Raw genomic sequence first — 21,515 nt, 5'->3', positions numbered from 1 at the left:
GTTTCTATGAACAGGTCACCATATATAATATGTATTTATATATTAATTTTCATTTATATTCTACATAATCCCTGGAAAGGATGTGAAGCAGTCAACTCATTACAGTTTCATTCAGAACTAAAAGCAAAAACAACTGATATTCAAGGAAGGGTCTTCTACTAACACAGATGTATGAACCCTAATTCTGGGGGGGGGGGAGGGATATAATGTCCACATGTTTCAAGACATAAAACCCAAACAGAACAATACAGACACAAAAAATTGCATATTTATACTAAAAGGACTATTAAAAGAAAAAGAAAGAAAAAAAAAAAAGCATGCTTTCAAAAAGCGGTGTCTTACTTGAACATAAACAATGACATCCCAGAGGCCCTTGAGCAATTTCATTTCTCTGCGACACAGCTTCATGTGTTTGTACTCGGGCAGAGCCACTTCAAAGAGACGAGTGGATTCTTGCATCTGTAGCATCTCTTCTTCTAGTGCCTCAAGCTCTCGGTTTGCCTACAGAGAAACACACACAGGCACACAAACACCCTTCACGTCCAGGGAACTGCCAGAGAGAGAGAAGCCCCACAGCTCTGCAGCTCTGGTTATAACAATATTACAACTTTGATTTTAAAAAGAAAACAAATTCTTTCAAATCTGCAAACTCACAGCTGCTCTCCGAAGGAGAGTGCAGACTATTAATAATAAATACAATAGTGCTCTCAATATGCTCTCTGCAGATTCCAGCAAGACCGGCTCTGGCATCAGATTTCTACAGATACAATTTTTCCTCTTGATTTTTTTTCTTTGTGCAGCTGGGGACTCTGCTGGGCAGCGAAAGACGAGGCTCTAGAGACTTCCACTTAAGAATAAATAGCTTCTTTAAAAAACACACATAACTTTTGGATTTAAAAAATATCCTAGAGATTAGCAATAGTACAAAATGTACCAAAGAGAATTTGTGAAATAAAACCACAGTATGAGAAATTTCACTGCATGGTTATCTACAGGGGTCGGGGCACCTACCTACCCATGTAGAATACTTTATTTTGGTTAATCCTTGCCCTAGGACATTTTTTCCATTGATGTTCAGAGAGAGTGGAAGGGCGGGAAGGGGAGAGAGAGAGAAACATCGATGTGAGAGAGACACATCGCCTGGTTGCCTCCCGCACACACCCCGACTGGGACTGAGGCTCGAGCCTGCGACCGAGGTCCATGCCCTTGGCCGGAATCAAACCTGAGACCCTTGGTCCGCAGGCAGATGCTCCAGCCACTGAGCCAAACCGGCTAGGGGCACTTCTTTCCTTGCTTACTAAGCCAACTCTTAATTTTACTTTTTGTTAGCACAGTAGTGCATGTAGGTGGTAAAAGCTCCAGGAGTATGGGAGAGCGTGCGACGCGGGAAAGCTGGAAAGCCGGGCTCACTCCGAACCCCCGCCCTGTGCACAGGCTGCTCCTTCCTCATCGATCCACTCTGAGTTACACCCAGTTACAGACTTTGCAAAACAGGGTTTAACTTTGTTTTTCCACTTTATATTTCTCCCATCCCCATCTCAATAGGCAACAATTACATTACTTTAGTTCTTTTGATTTCCTTTTAAACTCTACCCACACTCAATCCTTTTGTGGCTTCTCAACTTTTAACTCTGTCTCTTAATTTCCTACTATGTAATAAATAAGAATATCAGTGCTCTAATAGTCTTTCATTCTACCAGTTATGTGTTTCATTTGTACAAGTTATACCTTTAGAAACAAGAACTGCGAGTCTCTGTCTTAGTTTTACAACTGTTATCATGAAAAATTCCATACACAGCGAAGGGTGTGGCTGGGAGCACACATACCAGCCAGTTTAGGAAATACTATGTTACTAATAATATTGAATGGTCTCCTCAATTTTATCTTGTTCCCACTACAAATGCAGCTACCAAATATATTCCCGATTTTTACAATATTTTCACTACATATGTATGTACTGCTAAATGATAAACTGTTAAAATGTACATTTTTAAATTTTATATGAATAGTTTTATACTAAGGCATAACAATAGTTATTTTTGAGGCATACCCCTATATTCATGAGAATGCATGTGGAGTTCATTCATTTCCTAGCCCCCCCTTTCACTGAGGGTGTAACCTCTTGAGGTCATCTTTTCCTCTCCCCCGAAAGGGTTAATCACAAAGTCCTAGGCCTCTGGCACTTGCACTGGCCTCCGACCGCAGCACGCACTTCTGCGTTTGCCTCTGCTGTCCATCCCGCACTGTTTCCCCCGCCCTTTAGAGAGTTCTCTTGTGTATGTGGGTTTTTTGGTGGTTGTATTTTTGCGAGGGGAGGGGGGGCTTGGGGGCTCAGCAATAGATTTAAAATCGCACATTTGTGAGCAGGTTTCAGCATCCGTTTTACAAAAGAGGGATTTTCAAAATGTCTAGTCTATCATACTCCCCAAAGCCAACGGCAGCCCTTTTATTTGTTTTTAATCAATGTTCCTATTACTTATACTAATTTCAATTATTCCTAGAAATATATACTCAGTTATGCTCATTCAAGTGTTCACTGTACCTTTGGCTGTGAAGAAACCACCGCATATAGTTCACTAAGGAGTCGGTTATGAAAGGAGAGAGTCCCTGTACCTCTCCCCTTGAACCTGGGGAGGGGCCCTGAATCCCAGGCTCCACCGACCAGCCCGGAACAGAGCACATACTTGCCTTTGGCTGAATCCAGTTAGATAATTGTCAGCTAGGCATGCTGAACACACACGAGAAAATGACTTAAAGATAAATGTAAGCCAGCCCTACTATGTGCAAAATACCCCTCCACACATTCCGGAGGTACAAGGAGAAATCTCTCTGACTTTTACGTAGGTAACTGCATGTTGTTACAGTGTAGCATGCAAATGGCAGGATTCAATAAATCACTGTAGCAAATGTTTACACACAGCACGTTAGTCAAAGAAAAATGTCTCCCCATCCACAATCTGCTCAAACCACCTGAAATTTAGATATAAACCACAACTCCATTAGCATATTCTAACCTACTCCCTTTCAGTGACTATATGAACTGCTTTTCTTCAGCCAAGCGAAAGAGAAGACCTTATGCTACAGAATGGTGTTTTCTGAATGTGTTTAAAGCAATTAAAATGAAATTCAACCCAAAATTTGGAGAGAGTGGTAACAGCTGTGAGCTGCAACAAGCTAACTGACATCGGCATTACCTTATCAAGCACTGTGTATGGATTTTCGGCCCGAAAACCAAAAGGAGCGTAGAGTCTGAATCTCTCTCTGAACTCGGCCTGCTTCTCCTGATCAGGGAAGGAAAAAAAATGAAAGTGAATCTCAAACAGCCAGCTTCAAAAATCCTCATAAGACCTTTAAAAAAAACTTGGTAGCTTGCTTACATCAAACAAAATACATTTTTTCCTTATAAGAGTGACTTCTGCATTTTGGAGAGGGGAAACTTCGTGTCGGACCGTGGCTGCAATCTTTTTGGTGGTTTCCCATCTTTCAGGTAATTCCTACAAAAACACAGGTGCGAACGGGAAATTACTTCGATGCTTCAAACAAATCAATCCCATAAGGTTAAATAATTCTAATCTCTACACTAACCCATGACACCTTCTCATTCTTAGATAAGAGGAGAAGTTTATCTCGAGAAGAGATGAAAATGCTAAAAGGCTCCGAGCCAGGCTGCAGCCCAGACTGGCCCCCAGGCCCTCCAGGCATAAACCCCAGTTATCCTCTGGTGTAAGATGTATCTCAGGACACATGAAAAGCTTTTCAAAATAAACGCCAACGTCAAAATTGTTTTGCTGTTGAGGGAATACAATTAAAGTGCTCTGGAAACGACTGCTGATCTTAACTAAAAATGGAGCCACGTTTAGCAATTTGGTGGGTGAGCAAAAACGCTGAATGTGGCAGGGCAGCGATGAAAGCGACTGTCCCGCCCTTGCTTTCCTCGAGCTCCCGGGGCTGTGTGTGGACCCTCTTGATGGACAGTTTGAGCGGTTAGGTTAAGTTAATTTTGGACTTTTGAAGTAAGAAGAGACAAAGGGAAAGGAAGGTTAACTCCTAGTTGACGTAGGACAAAAGCAGCAATAAATAGTCCAGGTAGCAACTCAACTGTGCCCTCCCTGACCACGAGGCAAACAGGACAGCCGGCAGTTATTTTCTTTGAAGAGCCACTGTGCAGAACTGCTGCTGAGAAGCATTCCTTGTGTCCGGATTAACCAAGCATTGTTTCTCCCGGCCATCTCCTGGGACGCTGCAATTGCTTTGTCACACAAAACCACCGTAGTGATGGGACTCTCCTCGTGCGGCTGAAGTGCAAAAACCAGAGGTTCTACAGGTGAATTTGTAACCCTGGATAAATATTTACATTTGTTGAATGATTCCAGTGACCGCCAATTATGAAGAGTGTGCTGTGCTAAGTATAAATTGTATCTGCGTGGTGCGGGAGTGCGACAAAGATAAAACATATCCTTCAGCTTAAATTGTTTCATAATGTCAGAGTGAATGAGAGGCACACACAACCATTATTCTTCATGACAATGTGTTAACTTCCATGTCGTGGAATTTAAATGCTTGGGAAGCAACATGGTGTTATGACAAGAACACAAACCGGGCCGGGAACCAAGGGGCCTGGGCTGGGAACTTGCCCTTCATCTGGTTCGTCCACCCTTTATCTCATCGACACTCTGCAGCTTCATCTGTACAGTCTCACTCTGCCTTTCCAGCTGACCCCATGGAACCTAAAAGTCGCATGAAGTCCCTCCAGGGGCCACGGGAGGGAAGCCACAGAGAGGTCACATCCGTGGGCTCAGGCTCCTCAACCCTCTTCAGCTACATCACACCGGCCTTTACCTGCCTTATATCTGGGGATTCCAAAGAAGCTTCCACTTGATAAAAATAGATCTGCACTGAAAACCAAAAGATCAGATGATCCCCAAAAGCTCTGCAACTGATGTGTTCCATCAAGGGGGTAACACTGAATCTCAGGCTCAAAGGAAGAAATGAGTCTGAACAGGCAGAGATTAGGGGGAGGTAGAGCCCTGCGGTCCCATGCGGTAACGGTACCAATGCCGGACAGGGCGAGGGTGGGCTCTTATGGAAACTGGACAGGATTCGGAGGCTAAGGGCGGCCAATGGAGGTCCCTTAGCAGGGAAGGGACTCAATAAAATCTGTAGATTCAAAGTTTAATCGAGCTTCAGAGCATACTGTAGAGAGGGGCCACAGTTTGTATATAGAGCCAAGGCCAGGCAACTTCTTGGAAAATCTTATCACTGCTAATGATTATGAAGGAGAAACAGTAACTACTGCAAGTTGCTTTAATTAAAATAAAACTGGGGCACAGTTAAGCTCCACATGCAACTTGTTCTGCCTAGCAATCCTGTATTTCCTCCCGTCCAGTCTGAATTACTGACATAGAAGCACACTCACAGCTAAAAGTGTGGCCCACTTTTGAAATATTGAAAAGCCTAATATTTTCAATACAGTCACAACGTTCAGCAGTGAGTCAAACTTTTGTAACACAAATTCTGGAGGCTGTGGCTAAAATCCCACCTATCAATTACTTGTGTTATGATTGGCATCTCTCTAGAGTTTGAGGTCCAAGATCTGACTCAGAGAATATCCAAATCTTTCTAAAAGATAAATATTTATAGCGTGTCTTACTATATCCTCTCATCCCTGTTATGGACCTATCTACCCACATCTTACGTCACTCCACACCTAAATGGATTCCCAATTCTAAGGACAGTTTATATTTAATGTAGAATTTAATAATTCATATACAGTAATTATTTTTTTGTTTTTTGTTAACCCGCACCCAAGGATACTTTTTCCATTGATTTTTAGACAGAGTGGGGGAGAAAGAGGGGAGAGAGAGAGAGACAGACAGACAGACACACACACACACTGGTTGTCTCCTGCACGCACCTCAATCAGCGCCGGGAATGGGACCTGCAAGCCAGGTACGTGCCCTTGACTGGGAACAGAACCGTGACCCTTCCAGGTGCAGGCCAACGCTAACCACTGGGCCACACGGGCCAGGGCATATATAGTAACCTTTATAGTCTTTACAGTCAAGAGAGCACTTGTAAGTATACTGTTGCATTTAATCCTCACGGAACCAAACAAGGGACAGAAAACGGGGCAGCCAACATGAAAAAGAGTTTGGCACTTCCTTAAAAAGTTAGGCTTAGAATTACGTATGATTCAGCAATTTCACTCCTAATGTTTCCAAAAAAGAACTGAAAGGAGGTACTCAAACAAATACTGATGCCCCAATGTTCACGGCAGCACTACTCACAGTAACCAAAAGATGGAAACAACCCGAATGTCCACCAACAGATGAAAGGCTGACAAAGTGTGGTGTGTTATACACACAAGGGCTCATTACTCAGCCACGAAAGGAATAAAGTAGTGATACATACTACAACGTGAATGAACCTCAGAAATAGTATGCCAAATGGAAGAAGTCCAATGCAAAAGGCCACATACTGTATAATTCCATTTATACGAAGTATCTAGAATATGGAAACCCATAGAGATACCAAACAATTGGGTGGGGTGGGAGACGGGGCAGGCGGGGAATGACAACTAATGGGTATGGAGTTTCTTTTCGGGGTGATGAAATGTCCTAAATGCCATACGCTTTGAAATGGTTACTTTTATGTTATGTGAACTGTGAATGTCACCTCAATATAAAAAAAAGGGCCCGGCTGGGTGTGGCTCAGAGGTTGAGCATCGACCTAGGATCCAGGTGATCGGGATTCGATTCCAGGTCAGGGCACATGCCCGGGTTGTGGGCTTGATCCGCAGTCGAGAGCGTGCAGGAGGCAGCCGATCCATGACTCTCTCATCATTGATGTTTCTGTCTCTCTCTCTCCCTCTCCTTCCCTCTCTCTGAAATCAATAAAGATATATTTTTTTAAAAAAAGATTCAATAAAAAAAAAAAAGGAACAGAAAGTAGGCAATGGGAAATTGGAGAGTGTATAGAAATGAAGTATCTCGAGGGATATTTTACTACACGCTCTGAAGTCGGCAGATGAGATGGACTCAAACAGTCTTGGAAACAAATCTAAGTTTGAGTTCCATGCTCTAATTACTGAACTAAAATTCAATAAAAGTTTTTTAGTTAATGTGTCTACTGATCCCATTTGCAAGGTCAAAGGTAAGCCTATTCTGGAAGGCGGTGGGTGATGTAAGTATGTGTAACTATCCATGGAACTTCAATAGGGGCACGGGCACAGAGCCTCAACTGTGGGATCTTTATTCATGGTTTCAGCTGAAACTGAAAAGACTTTGTTCATCATTTGGCATGCAGCAGCCCCCTGGTCTCTCCAGAGCAGGGAAACTGGAAGATGGCATAGAAATTCGGTTTGGAAACACAGTGATGTCTCCATCCAAACGGGGCTTTCTTTATTCCTTATTAATATGTCCACGATATTCTTCCAAAGACTGGGACATTTCTCAATGGATAGCTTCTTTAATTTATTTATTTTTTAAATATATCTTTACTGATTTCAGAGAGAGGAAGAGAGAAGGAGAGAGAGAGAGAGAAACATCAATGATGAGAGAGTCATTGATCAGCTGCCTCCTGCACGCCCCTGACCGGAGATCGAGCCCCGCAACCCGGGCATGTGCCCCGACCTGGAATCGAACCCCAATCGCCCGGATCCTAGGTTGATGCTCCACCGCTGAGCCACACCCGGCCAGACCTCAACGGATAGTTTTAAATGAAAGAGAACTGGAATATATTTCATTTGTGAAACTGACCCCGAAAAAGGAACTTAGGGGCTCTCTAGTATCTAAACACCTTCCAACAAGAAGATGGGGAGCAGAGCAGTTAAGAGCGAGTACTGGCTGGCTTGACCGCCTGTGTGACCCTGGAAAGGTATCAAATCCCTTGAAGGTTCAGATTTCGAACCCGTAAAATGAAAACACGAATCTCTACAGTATAGGTTGCTATAAGGATGTCATAAGAGCACAGGTAAAGATCTTGGCTAAAGGCGATGCTCGATTGATGGTAGTTACGATTATTTTACCACGACGATTACCTCTAGCTGCATGTAGACTTGCTCTGGCATCTTCTGGCCATAGGTTTCTAAGAGTGTGATGGTTTCTTTTAGTGGCTCAAAGAGTTCATCTGTAGCTCTCTGTCGGCTTCTTACAGCCAGAAGATGCCCCATGATGTCAACCAGACCGTCGTGATCACCTTCACTTAATTTTCTCTGAAGTCCAGCATCTGTCTCCTTTATAAATTCTTGTAGCTCATTCAGACTATTAAATACATATGCACATATATGTAAATACAAACACAAATTAAGCTCATTGAAACACTTAGAAGTATAAAACTTCTGACTGTTATTTTCATTATTTACCTAATTAAACATTACTTGTTACCTCTATTATAAAACTGGCAGTTTTAAAAATAGATATGTTTTTATTGATTTCAGAGAGAGGAAGGGAGAGGAAGAGAGAGATGAAACATCAATGATGAGAGAGAGTCATTGATCGGCTGCCTCCTGCACGCCCCCTACTGGGGATCAAGCCCGCAACCCGGGCACGTGTCCTGACCGGGAATTGAACCATGGTCTCCTGGTTCATAGGTCAATGCTCAACCACTGAGCCATGCAGGCCAGGATAAAACTGGCAGTTTTAATGCTCTTAAAATTAATATCTCAATAGAAAGCTGACAGGTGTTGTTATAATTCCAAAGACCAAAGCACAAAAGGCTACCTGTCGATGACAAATCTCAAAAGATGCTCCTGAAACATCCAGCTCCACTTCCTAATGATGTTCAGCAAGCTCACTTTGAAAGGCTTCATGTCCACTTTGAACCAACTATCAAACACTCGGAAGTCATCGAACTTGCTCATCTGAACATACAGAGCCTCATAAATGTCAATCTGTAATTAGAAAAGCAAGATAACTCGGACAACTCAACCAAAAGCCAAGAACTACATTAAAAGCTAAAGGGTTTCCTTGCCTGCTCCTTAAACTGTTCCAGAGTGGGCGGTTGTTCAGGGATCTCTTCACTTGCATCAGCAGCCACTTCCTCAGATGACAGAGTCTGGCCATACAGGAGAAAATGCTTCATAAACTCAGCCCGGTCATCCACCCAGAGGTAAGCGTACACGTCCAGGGTATTTCTGAAGTCCAAGACTTTGCCGATGACACCTGCCACTCTGTTCATGATCTCCTGCCTGGCCTCCACCAGGCCTAACATGTTGTCCATGTCGTTCTAAATGAGAGGAACACTGAGCACTTATGCCAACCAATCTTACTCTATCAATTACATGCAACATAACATTACCCAAGGTAATTCTTCAAAGGGACAGTAGTTGGTAAAATAAAAAATGACGTTGCTTTTTCCAACTTCTCCTTTCCTGTGCTCCCCGCTACCCCAATTTATTTTTAAGTTGTCAATATAAAAACCAGTGCCCATTTACAGAGAAAATACCTGATAATTTTCTATTTCCAGGTGTGCTGCTACTCGCTTCATCTGGGCGGACATCCTGAAACTATTGCACAGCATTTCTTCTACCAGATCATAGAAGCCATCCCCAGCCTCTCTCTCTAAAGAAGGTTTAAACAGAATCTCAGGAGGCATTAAGATCATTTGTGCTTGAAAAAATGGTGCAGGTTTCAACTGCTTCTCCGTGTTCATCAGAAAGAAGTCTAAGTCACTCATTATGGCTTGAAAAAAGCCTTCTACCACGATGTCATCGATGTATTCTACATAAATCTTCCAGGTATCCAGAGAAGGAGTGGCCTTGAAGAGCTTCCTATTTTCCTAGAAACAAAAAGTATTAATACGTGAGTATGAACACTAGTGAGTATAAACACGAAAGCACTCCATTTAAATGGGCTGTGAGAGGAGGGACTGCATTTTTGTGCATGACACAGAAATATTCAAATGCTAGGTCGCAGAACATTAAGCTAGACAGTAAAGATCTAAGTAGGGATTTTTAAAAAATTTATTGATTTGAGAGAAAGAGAGAGACATCGATTTGTTTTTCCAATTATTTATGCATTCATTGATTGATTCTTGTATCTGCCCTGACCAGGGATCAAACCTGAAACCTTGGCGTATCAGGATGACACTCTAACCAACTGACCTACCCAGCCAGGACCAGTTTCTTTATTTTAAAAACATGAAAACAAACACCTAACACACATCCAGTGTCACACTGGTCGGAAGCCAGCTGCTGAGCGAGTACTAGAAGCCATCCCTCGCTTCCCTAAGGGGGGGCTCTTTCTGACACATCATGGTAATATACCTGAGTTTGCCTCATTGATTGTACTTTCTCATACCAAGAGATCCAGTTAGTATCGCTGCAGTGGTATTTATAAAAATGTTCTATTGTCAACAATTTAGAGCAAAGGGAGAAAAAGGAAGAGAAAGGAGAGCTTTGGGTCCCTAAATGGCCCCAATCTTCCTCCACGGTTCCACCCTTCCCCTTCCCCTTCAACTCTGACTGCAGACTCTCCACTGAGATCCCACGAGCCACAAAGGATGCAGCGTGAAAAGGCAGAAGTGACTGACCCTCTGCCCTGTTTCCACAGCCTTCCTTCACATCACATTCCTCACTGGAAGTCTGAGCACCAGGCTCAAAGCCGTTTGCTGATGGGGGGCCGTCGCTCCAGACGACGTCAAGGCCAGTCCGTGGACCTCTTCTCTAGCTGCAGTTAGTCCCTACCCTGCCTCTTCCAAGTCCATGGCTTTCCATATCACCTACGTGCTTGTGACTCTTGATTCTATGCCACTCGCCTGAACTTCTCCCCTGAGCTCCCATTTGCAATGCCAACCTGCTCAAAATCTCCCCTTGGGCAGGCAGGTCTAACTAACATGCCCAAAACCAAATGCTGTTTTTTCCCTACAAAATCTGCTCCACCACAGTCCTCCTTGTATCAATAAACTCCATTCTTCCATTTGTTCAGACCAAAAACCTGAAGTCATCCTGAACTTCTCTCTCCTCTGACTTGTCACAGCAAGTCCTGCTGGCTCTGCCTTCAAACTACCCTCAGCATGCGGGTGCCGTCATCAGTAACACCCTGCCCCAAGCCAGCATCATTTCTCACCTGGATTATTAAAATAACCTAATGGTCTCCATCCCCTTGCTCCCCTGGGGTTTGTACTTAACAGGGAAAACCTTTGAGCAGAGAGTCTCTGCTGCTATTTCCCTCTGAGTAAAAGCCAAACTTCTCATATAGACCATCCTTCTGAGACGGTTGAGAGCATTACACGGGGTGCTATAGACAAGAGGGCTGGCACCTACAGGCACTCATCAAATAATGGTGGCTGTCAATAGCACCCAAAAGAGGCTAGAACTCTGACAAAGACGAAGACCCCGTCTCTCGCCTTTCTGTTTCATCGAATATCTCACATTCCAATCTCTTCTCTCAGGAGTGAGAACGGTCAGATCTACCGAAATCACAGGTGAGTACCTCAAATTCCTCCACTTTAAGTGCTTCACAACACAACACACAAAGCTCTTGCAGGCCGCACCCGAGTTCTGCGTCATTAAGTGAAACGCTTCTCCTCTCTTTCTAAACGAAGTGAGCGGATCTATAAATGCTGTGCCCTCCGAAGCAGTTACCTCCACCAGGCTGTGGATCCTGCAGCCGTCGTCCCGGATGAGCTTGTACTTCTTGGCCAACAAGTCCCCCTTGTCGCCCCAGGCGCAGGCGGGCTCCCTCCTGGGCGCGGCCCTGGGCAGCAGGGTGCGCTCGGCCCAGGCGCCCACGGCCCGCTGCATGGCTCGCACGTTGCCCTGCGCGCGCTGCACTCTGCGGCCCAGCTCGGCGGCCGCGGCCCCCACGCGCTCCAGGTACCCCCGGCAGTCATCCCGCCAGGTCAGCGACGTGGCGGCCGCCCGCAGCTGCTCGTCCAGGGCCCGCAGCTCGCCCTCCACCAGAGGGAACTCCACCTCCAGGAGGGTCTGTCTCAGCCGGTTATAGGCGCGCGCGAGGAGCTCCAGGCTGCCGGCGTGCTGAGCAAAGGAGAGCCAAGGGCGTTACCGCTGGCCCTGCCGCCGGGGGGCACGCGGGCATCGCAGGGCCCCACGCTACTAACGGAAATGCAAAACGTGCCCTGATAGGAAAAACCACACACCTTTAAAATAGTGCTTCTGTTTTTGAAGATATCTAAGGCGGAAGCCGGGATGTCTGACTTCTTCAGCATCAAGAGGTATTTCACTTCCCTCAAGACAGCCACTAGCTAGTGAAAGAAAATGAGTGATTTTCATTGCATTTCGCTCCATTTTTTAAACACAAGTTGAAATCAAGACACTTAGATTTTCATCCAATCATTACCACATTTTCAAATTGTCAAGGTAACCATTCCACAGAAGTATAAATAATGTAGGTGCAAATCAGTGACTATGGCCCACTGCAAGAGGAGGAATTCAAGCCAAGACAGTGACATGCAGACCAAGAGCGACGACGGAAGGCCACGGGGGGCCTCGGTCTCTCCCAGTGCCTCCAGTTCTGTTAGAACGCTTGTTTTGAAAACACAAATTTGTTTCAACGTGATTGATATACTAGGGAGCGATCTGAGCGTTCCACAAGTTTTATCTTTGCTAATCTATGATTTCATCGGCAAGAAACACTAGGCGAATGCTAAAAACGTCACCCAACTGAACTGAAAGGTTCAGGAATATGCACAATGCTCCTATGGACACACCTCACACACCCACCGGGTAGCTCGGTTCACACGCCACCCATTCTGGTGGTACGGCTTTCTGCCTGGCTCCAGACAACCCTCTTTCCATTTCACAATAACTCATGAGCTGTCACCCTTCCAACACCCACCTCTGTAAGCAAACTTCAGGTCTTTGCCAAGGGAAAGTATCATATTTATTGTAGTATTTATGTATTACTTAACCACTTAAAATGTGTTTTCCCTAGGTGACTATTTTCTTAGTGTATCACTGACAAAGTTTTTGAGTCCTGTACCCCTAGCCCCCCCATAAGTCCTGTACTGTTAGTTGTGCAGTCCTTCATAATCCAGTGCTTTTTTTAGGGATGCATATGTCATGTGGCAGAACTGGCTGTACCCCTAAATCACAGGTTCTGAGGAAAAGACCACACGACATGCTTATGAGGGTAAACCAGTTGACTTCCTTAGGTTGTCATTCCCTAGGTTAGCAAATACAATATATTTTGTGTTTATAATCTATATTTTGTGTGTTTATGATCCCTTTAGGTAGAATCATAGGAATTATCCCTAAAAGATCTCAGGAATTTTGTTTCTACATAATGGTTTTATGAAATCAGAAGAGAGAGGGAATCTTTAGTTCTCTAGGTCATATATTTATGTATGCGTGCTGAGGTTTATAAACAAAATTAAGTGATGGTATTCTTTGTAATATTTTAGGGAAACAGATCAGAATTTGGTACAGATTATTACTATCAAACTAACTGAGGCTAACCTTCCCACTTCAGGCATACATTCAGACTGCCGTGAAAGATAGGACAATAGTTAAAATTGAATATATAATCCTCACTACCTAAAAATTCAGCCAGATGTTTACTCATTTTTGTAATGGCAACTTAGAAATGGATGTTCTTAACTGCTTGTCCTTTCCTGTAGAGCATATTCACATAGGTAAAAGCTTACTTTGTGACTCCCACCAAGCTATCAGACTTGGAGACAGGTTGTTTAAAAAAAAATATATATATATATATACACACACACACACACACACACACACACACTATATACTACCATATATATGTACATATAGTCATTATATATAAATATATACATATAAACATATATGTAATTGCTATTAAAATACCTGTACTTTCATTACCTTATGTAATGAAACTGTGAGAAAACATGAAATTTCTCTTTGTTATGTGGTATATCGTGGGATAACAAAAGATCTGTTCAATAAGGGTAATTTTCATGGATATTATTTAACTGTCGATATTATTTTTGGCACTTACATATTGTTTTATGTTTTTGAAAATTGTTTTATAAAAATTACCATCAACTTAACCAACATATTCAAATTTTATTTCCCTTTGAAGGATATTATGACATCAAAATTTACCACTGTCCACCACAGCATGACAAAAGGTCTCTCATTCCGTACAATCTATGGATTCCCCAAATCTTAACTTACATGATAAAATGTTAATTAACTAAAAAATACTGGCATATGTGCTATGAATACAATTCAAGACATAAAACATGATAAAAGATCGATGATTCCATTCAATGGAGCCAATATTTATTAAGTATTACCAAGTGCCAGACACTATGCTAGAGACACAGAACACAAAGATGAAAGGAAATGTACCCAACTCCCAAGTAACTCATTGCCAAGTGAAGGTGAAAGTGGTAAATAAGTAATTATGAGGCAAAATAGAGGGTAGTAAATATAGAATTTGGGAAACAAATCTCTAAAACAAAGACCTATTAGAAGTTGTTTTCAGTTATAATCCCCACAGCACTGACATTCACCCAAAATAAAATATAAATGACTGGGAGTATCAGGAATATACTTATAATAAAAATTACATCTATTAAACATCTTAAAAATATCGAACCCCTACCTTTGGGTCAAAGTTGACACTGAGAAGACCGTTTATGGCACTGAATTTAACCAAGGGTTGACTCAAATTGAATTCACAGATTTCATTCACGTTACTTTTCCATTCATTATAGACACGGCTTTCAAATTGGTCCAGCAGAGCTGTCATTTCCACATACTTCTGACGAACTAAGGCATCATCAGGACTTTCCGAGAATCTGCAGGAAAACAGTTTTTCCACTTTTCTATAATTAGATAGGATTCAGCTTTACTACTTAACAAAAATACACAGTACAGAACATAATAAAATACACCATAAAAAATCAGGAAGAGAAACAATAACGGCCAGATAATGCTATAATTGTCTTTGCCTTAAAAGGTATAGTCACGAAACGAATGGAACTCTAAAGATTTTGCTAAACGCCAACAGCAACAAGTTACCAATTCCTACGAAGAAAAGAGAAAGGTCCGGAGGTCGGCAAAATAAGAGGACTGTTAGTTACCGAAGAAAGGAAAAGTAACAAAAAACTAAACATATCGTGGGTCAAAAGGAAACATGGAAAGAAAACAGGGTAAGGGCCTGAAAACCTGGAAATACATGAAGTTGTAAGTCCCATTAAACATGTTCCAAAACCATGGGGCGAATCCTCCTCAGCCAACGAAAAGAGTTAAAGCAGATGACCCTTTAAGCTTGAAAATGAACAGCTCCTGCCCTGTATAAAAATCGCCTGTATCATTAGGACAGTTTTACCGTGACATAAGCCTGACCACTCACAGGTGCTGGAGAGATGCAAAGTTTGACCAAAACATCTGAAGTCGCTCCAGGACCTCTCTAGCCCACTTGATATTTCCTGAGGCAAATGGCATGTTCTTGTTAAGAACCACATTTCCACATTCAATCTGCAAATTATTTTGGTGAAAAGGGGGAGAGGGGAAATTTAGTTAGGGTGCATTCCAACCTTGTAAGCAACTGTTCATTTTGGGACTTTTGCAGGACAAATATGTAAAATATGTGTGTTAAGTGACTTGATTAGTAGAAGAGTAATGGTCCTAAAGCAGGTTCTTCATCTCCATAAGAAAACCAATGAAATAAAACCATGAAGTCTTAGTGCCTTTATCTAATCTTTAGATATCATTAAATACTGTCCTACTCGATGGCCCTCACCCACAAAAGTGACGCTGCGGGTGTGCCTGGCTTCCCCCCTCACCTGTTTCACGTGTTCATCAAACAGTCGCTTACACGCATCCAGCTCGGCGTTCAGCATGCGCACCAGCGTGCTGTAATGTGGGCTGAAAATTTCCATGACAACTGGCTTCTCTAGAAAATTCCCAAATATGGTCAAAAGCTATAAAAATCAAAGTTAAAGAAAGGTTAAGAACCATGGCTTTTTAAATACAAATACTCGGCTCACTACTTCTCCCATTAAATCTCTTACGTGACTAGAGATAGAGCAAAAATCTAGAACCCTACAAGTGTCCTGCAATACCTCCAAATCTGAACATAGTTTTCCAACAAAGCAAATTCTAAATGTAAAGTAATTTCCCTTCCTTGGCAGAAAATGAGAGGTGTCAGAAATGAACCCGTCTGTCAGTAATCCCCGCTCACGGGTATCACTACATCTTCCTGTCGGGCACCAGAAAATGTTTAGAAGATGTTTGCGGATGTAAAAACAAGATTTATGTACTCTTTTATTTGATCTCCCTTGCTACACATGTACTCTTTATATACACAATATCCGTATCAAGGGCCTCTAGGCCACAGCATTAATTATTATACCGAATGCGTCAGCCACAGTGACTGTCCTGCCCGTGGCAGCCCACGTCCCACACACACCACCCAGCCACCCCGACACAGGGCCCGGGGCAGCACTGGTGACCTGCTTCAAGGACAACCGCTCTATAGACAGTTTCTCCAGCGTCAAGGTCTTGACTAAACGAATGGCTTGAGCTAATGAGATTCCTTCTCTCAGGAAGAGAATTGGGCACGGCAGCCTGAGCCTAAGCAATAAGATAAAATTATTTAGCCCTGGCCAGGTAGCTAAGTGCTTAGAGCGTCGGCCAGGGCACCGAAGGGTCTCAGGCTTGACTCCCTGTCAAGAGCATGTGCCTCGGTTGCAGGTTTGATCCCCAACCCAGGGTGGGGTGCATGCAGGAGGCAACCAATCGAAGTGTCTCTCTCACAGCGATGTTCCTCTCTCTCTCCCCCCTCCTCCCTTCCACTCTCTATAAAAATATCAGTGGAAAAAATATCCTCAGGTGATGATTAACAAAAGCAAAACAACAACAAAGATAAAGTTATTTAGAAAAAAACAGCTGATGTCTCTCACAGCAATGTTTCTCTCTCTCTCTCCCTCCCTCTTCCATCCCTTCTACTCTTTCTAAAAAAAAAAAAAAAATCAATGGAAAAAGTATCCTTTGGTGAGGATTAATAAAAGGAAAACAACAACAAAGATAAAATTATTTATCACAGCTGTCGCGTGCTAGAATAGAATCCATATTAATGCCTCTGAGCAGAGGAAAAGAAAGACATGGATTAGAAAAGGTAGGAGCCTTTGTCGTTAAGACTCCACTCTACATCTTTCTTCCACTTATTACAAAAACACTGACAAGGAGCTGCAGTAGCAGAGAATGTGATAGACTACTATGCAGTCATTAATAAAAAATATTGCTGAATTCGGTTATAAAAGCAAGAAAACACTTATGATTTATTGCTAAGTGGGAAAGGTTACCGAGGGGGATCAGAATCTGATGTCATTTTTGTCAAAGAGAAATACGTATGCATATCTAGTCCAAGAAAAAGTGTGGCAGTATTAAATATAATACTTTTTTTTTTGAGAGATGGGATTACCGGAGGTTTTATTTTATAACAACAGGCTATATATTTTGGCCAGCAGCATCTCACTCTCATCTCAGAGCTCTGAAAAAACAAAGAAGTAGTTGATCCTCCTGAAGTCTCCGTGTTAAAATGCTTGACTGGGGCCAGAGGACACTGTGGCTTCACCACCATCTGACCAATTTATCTGAGTTTGAAGGTCAAACTCTAACAAATCTCACAGCACGTCTGTGTCTGCTACGTTGTTCGGCACTGCCACTGTCCAGGAATCATGCCCATGATTCTCCAGCCGCTTCTCCTGGTACCGAAGCCTCTTTTGCGAGGTCATCTGAATTTGGACTTGGCTCGCAATTCCCTTTTTTGACAAGCAAGTTTCACAGGATGCCCCTACTCCCCACATAACTTTCCTTTTGGGACGACTCTCAAGATATTTTTCGTTTATGCAACTCTCAGTACATACACACCATGTTTCATCAATTCTATCACTGACATTCTTTCAGGTTTCAACATCTCTGAACGTGAACTATGTTATGTAATCGATGACATAATTGTTGACATTTTTCTTTATCGATACACAAAATAATCATGTGTCTGCTAATCAAGGGTGTCTTATACCTGATGAAAGACAGTATATAAGCTGCTATTTGTTTTAGTCTGAGTAATAAAGTAGGCAGGTGACCCCAATATATGTCAACAATGGTCAAGAAAAGGAATTCTTGAGTTAAAGGTATTTTTCACTTTTCACTGGGGCTTAATTTTGAATCAGTATTTCATAGGCTGTGCCAAACTTGCTCTAAAGGTGTTGAGATGTGAAACGCTGTGGACACAAGAAAAGATCAACAGTTAGACGCCCTGACCTTGTCCAAAGTAACCTTCAGCATTCGTCAGTGCATAATTCAAGGTTCATAACTCAGCGAGCTGAATATGCAGAGACTTTGAAAGGTTGATAGTTTACCTGGGTCAGAAAGGAATGTATTCTATCCTTTCATCTAACAGCCTAGATTACTCATTAGTTGTTAATCATGATGATGATAGAGCTTCTTCAGAACCAACCTTAAACGCAGCTTCCAAACCATTGCAGTTAAAGAAACCTTCGCAAAGAATTGCCCCAAGCCTTCTGTCAAAATCCAAAGTCTTGGACTTAAACACAGCATAATCACTTTCAAATTCCTGTGAAATTCAAAGTGGAAAGTCAGTTTACAGGAAAGAGCCCGACAGTGAAAATTGCGCCCTGCAGGCCTCTCTGAATGAGCTTCCCCGCAGCAGGGTTCCGGGCGGGCCAAGGCAGGCCCGCATCTGGCCCAGTGTCCCCGGCAGCCCCAGGGCCGCTGAGCATCCAATACCCTCAGCCCAGCTTTTCACGGCTCTTTTCCCTGGTTCAGACCCCACATCGGTACCCTGACCCTCCGGTCTGTCCCCTTTACCCCCACCCATCTGGATTATAAATGAAAAAGTGAAGCTTTTCAGAAAAGAAAACAGAGCCCATTCACACTGTAGCTTTAGCCCATCTAGACATTTAAAAAGTTTTACTTTATTTTTCATGGAGAAGAAAAAAAAAACCTACCAGGAAACAGTTAAGTCTTCAGGCAAGAAATGAAATCACAGGTCTGGGAAGAAGCATCGTCAGTGACAGAGACGAAACCATAACCAGACGCCCTTCCATGTTCCCAGCGTCTTACCGCTACGCAGTTAGCCCCGCCTCGGAATTAGGAAGGATGAGGGCCGCTGTGGCCTGGCGCCTGCAGCTCCACCTTCGGGGGGACGCCCAGAAGGTCGGGAGCCCCTCGGTCGGTCAAGCTGCCCGAGTGCACGCCCACATTTACCCCGGGGAGCCCCGGGGTTCCCGCGTGAGCTGCCCCCGCCTAGTCACAACAGGAATGACAGTGATGACAGCTGCCATTTCCCCGGGATCGGTTCTAAACGCCTTACACTGTTCACTCAATTCCCGCAACCTATGACGTGGGTAATAGGGTTTCCATTTTACAGGCAACAAAGCAAACTCGGAGGAGTTCAATCATTTGCCCACGGCCACACCCGTCACTGGCAGATGGCAGGCCCAGAATTTAGCGCCCGGGCCTCGCGCCGAGCCCACGGGCCGCCCGATGCTTCCGTGACGGCGCCTCGCGGGAACGGGGCGCACGCGGACACGGCGCAGTGGGGGTCCCAGAGCACTGTCTGTCCCTGACCACAGTGTTGCATTCAGCATCGAGGGCGTCTCCAGGTCCCCTGAATCACGGCCCAACAGTCTCTTCGTTCAAGGATCACTGACTTTTAAAAGTAAACACAACTTCCCAACAAGCGGTGGCAAGCCTGGCTCGGCCCTCTCCTCGGCATGGCAACGAAGAACAAACAGCTTAAGATCCTCGCACACGCTTCGGACGCTTAATAAATACTATCTCAGGAGGGGGGGAGGCTAACCTCCAGCCTGGATCCCTCTCCCCCTCCCGAACCCCTTTCTCTCCGTTTCTCTCACCCCCGTCAGGACTGCCCCCGGGCCCTTCCCTAGGGAGCCCGCAGAGCACTCACACGCGTGCTGCACGCGTCTGAACTCACCCGCTTCTCTCGAAAGCAGCTTTTCACACAAACAGAAACGTCGGCAATCTCTCCGCCTCCCTCTTCTCTCGGTCAAGTGCTTCCCACCTTCTCTCTCACCCGCCTCTCGAGTGTGTCCACCAGTCTCCCTGTCTCCAGGCATCACCCCGTCTGGGTCACAGTGGCCACTCAGCCGGTTTCTGTGACCGACTCTCTAACGACTTTCTTTGCCTCTGGTTTTGGGTCAGAGTCATTTTCCAAAGTGCGGTCCACACAAGCTTTCTAAACTAGAAACCGGGTCACGTCGCACTTTCCATCATAATCCTCCAATTCTTAACCAGTTCAGGACCCTCAGTTTCTCAGGATGGAGCCTCAGAGTCTCGCACAGGCCCCCCCCCCCCCCCCCGGGCCCATTCACCGCTCGCTGCCCGGCTCCTCTCCGCCTTCCGCACTCCCCTCTCTGCCTAACGCAATTTTCTGCTCGCCCCTCTCTTTCATCTGCTCTTCACCCGTTTCATTTCTATTTACCTTTCAGTCTACTTATCTGTATTTTCTGTTTCCTTTCCGCAGGCTCTGGGAAGGGGCCCCCGCAAGCGCTCTCGCAGCACCCCGCAGAACTGCCCACCTGTATGCCCCTGGATTTGAAGCTCTCTGAGTATAATGACCAGGTTTCTTTTTTTTTCACAATTACAGTACCAGTATTTAAAGAGGTTCCCAGCACAGAGCTGCTTTGCAATAAATATTTATTAAGGAGTAAGTGATATGCTGGTATTACTCAAGAATCATTATAAAGCCCTAGCTGGTTTGGCTCAGTGGTTAGAGCATCAGCCCGAGGACTGCAGGGTCCCGGGTTCGATTCTGGCCAAGGGCACATATCTTGGTTGCAGGATTGATCCCCAGCTCAGTGCATGCGAGCAAGAGGCAACCAATCGATGTGTCTCCCTCACATTGATGTTCCTCTCTCTCTCTCTCTCTCTCTCTCTCTCCCCCCTTCCACTCTCTCCGAAAAGCAGTGGAAAAAATATCCTCGGGTGAAAATAGAAAAAAAAAAAAAAAAAAAAAGGAATCATTATAAAGTTTTTCTATATTCTGAACTGCAAAACTGCCCCTTATTAGTGACATGAGAATTTAAGAGTTTTAGCTACAGAAATGCTATGGTTGGACTTAGCTCCTAAAAGGCACTTGCTCAAGCTGCTGTGCGGAGAACAGACCCTACGGTGCCCAGGCTGGGGCTGAGGGGGCATTTAGGGGCAAGTGCAACAGTCCAGGTCGGAGATGAGATCTGGGTGTATGTCTGGGTTGTATCTGACGGAGCCTGATGTTCATCATGAGAGAAAGAGCGAGACCATGGATGACTCCAAGGTTTCTCACTACGTAGCCCGTTATATGTGCCAAGTCATGAGCTGGAGAAGACGGGAAAGAGTAGGTTTGGGGAGCGGTAAAGCAGGGGTTTGGTTCTGCAAGTTTGTTTATTTTGAGATGTCATGAAATATGTAAGTGGAGATGCCGAGTAGGCAGCTGACTATATGACTGTATTTTTATATGTTTCTCCAAAGATATAAAGATGGCCAATAAGCCCATGAAAAGCTGATCAGTCTCACTGATCATTAGGGAAATGCAAAT

The 21,515-nt window shown here is 44.1% G+C and overlaps 1 protein-coding gene across 1 annotated transcript in view; it reads right to left on the bottom strand.

Annotated features, from left to right (window-relative positions):
- The window catches only part of DNAH11 (dynein axonemal heavy chain 11), a 203,131-nt gene that overhangs the window by 167,330 nt on the left and 14,286 nt on the right, over positions 1 to 21,515 (bottom strand). The window contains exons 9-21 of the mRNA XM_087820874.1: positions 18,414 to 18,530; positions 15,736 to 15,873; positions 15,303 to 15,427; positions 14,550 to 14,745; positions 12,100 to 12,204; positions 11,585 to 11,977; positions 9,445 to 9,777; positions 8,971 to 9,225; positions 8,721 to 8,890; positions 8,039 to 8,261; positions 3,378 to 3,494; positions 3,195 to 3,281; positions 343 to 501 (exon numbers count right to left, since the gene is read on the bottom strand). Of these exons, the coding sequence (XP_087677000.1) occupies positions 343 to 501; positions 3,195 to 3,281; positions 3,378 to 3,494; positions 8,039 to 8,261; positions 8,721 to 8,890; positions 8,971 to 9,225; positions 9,445 to 9,777; positions 11,585 to 11,977; positions 12,100 to 12,204; positions 14,550 to 14,745; positions 15,303 to 15,427; positions 15,736 to 15,873; positions 18,414 to 18,530 (2,418 nt within the window). The remainder of the gene's footprint in view (positions 1 to 342; positions 502 to 3,194; positions 3,282 to 3,377; positions 3,495 to 8,038; positions 8,262 to 8,720; positions 8,891 to 8,970; positions 9,226 to 9,444; positions 9,778 to 11,584; positions 11,978 to 12,099; positions 12,205 to 14,549; positions 14,746 to 15,302; positions 15,428 to 15,735; positions 15,874 to 18,413; positions 18,531 to 21,515) is intronic.

Source organism: Miniopterus natalensis, chromosome 10, assembly GCF_054644295.1.
Source record: "Miniopterus natalensis isolate mMinNat1 chromosome 10, mMinNat1.hap1, whole genome shotgun sequence".
Lineage (NCBI taxonomy): Eukaryota > Metazoa > Chordata > Mammalia > Chiroptera > Miniopteridae > Miniopterus > Miniopterus natalensis.
This window is presented reverse-complemented; position numbering and strand designations above follow the sequence as displayed.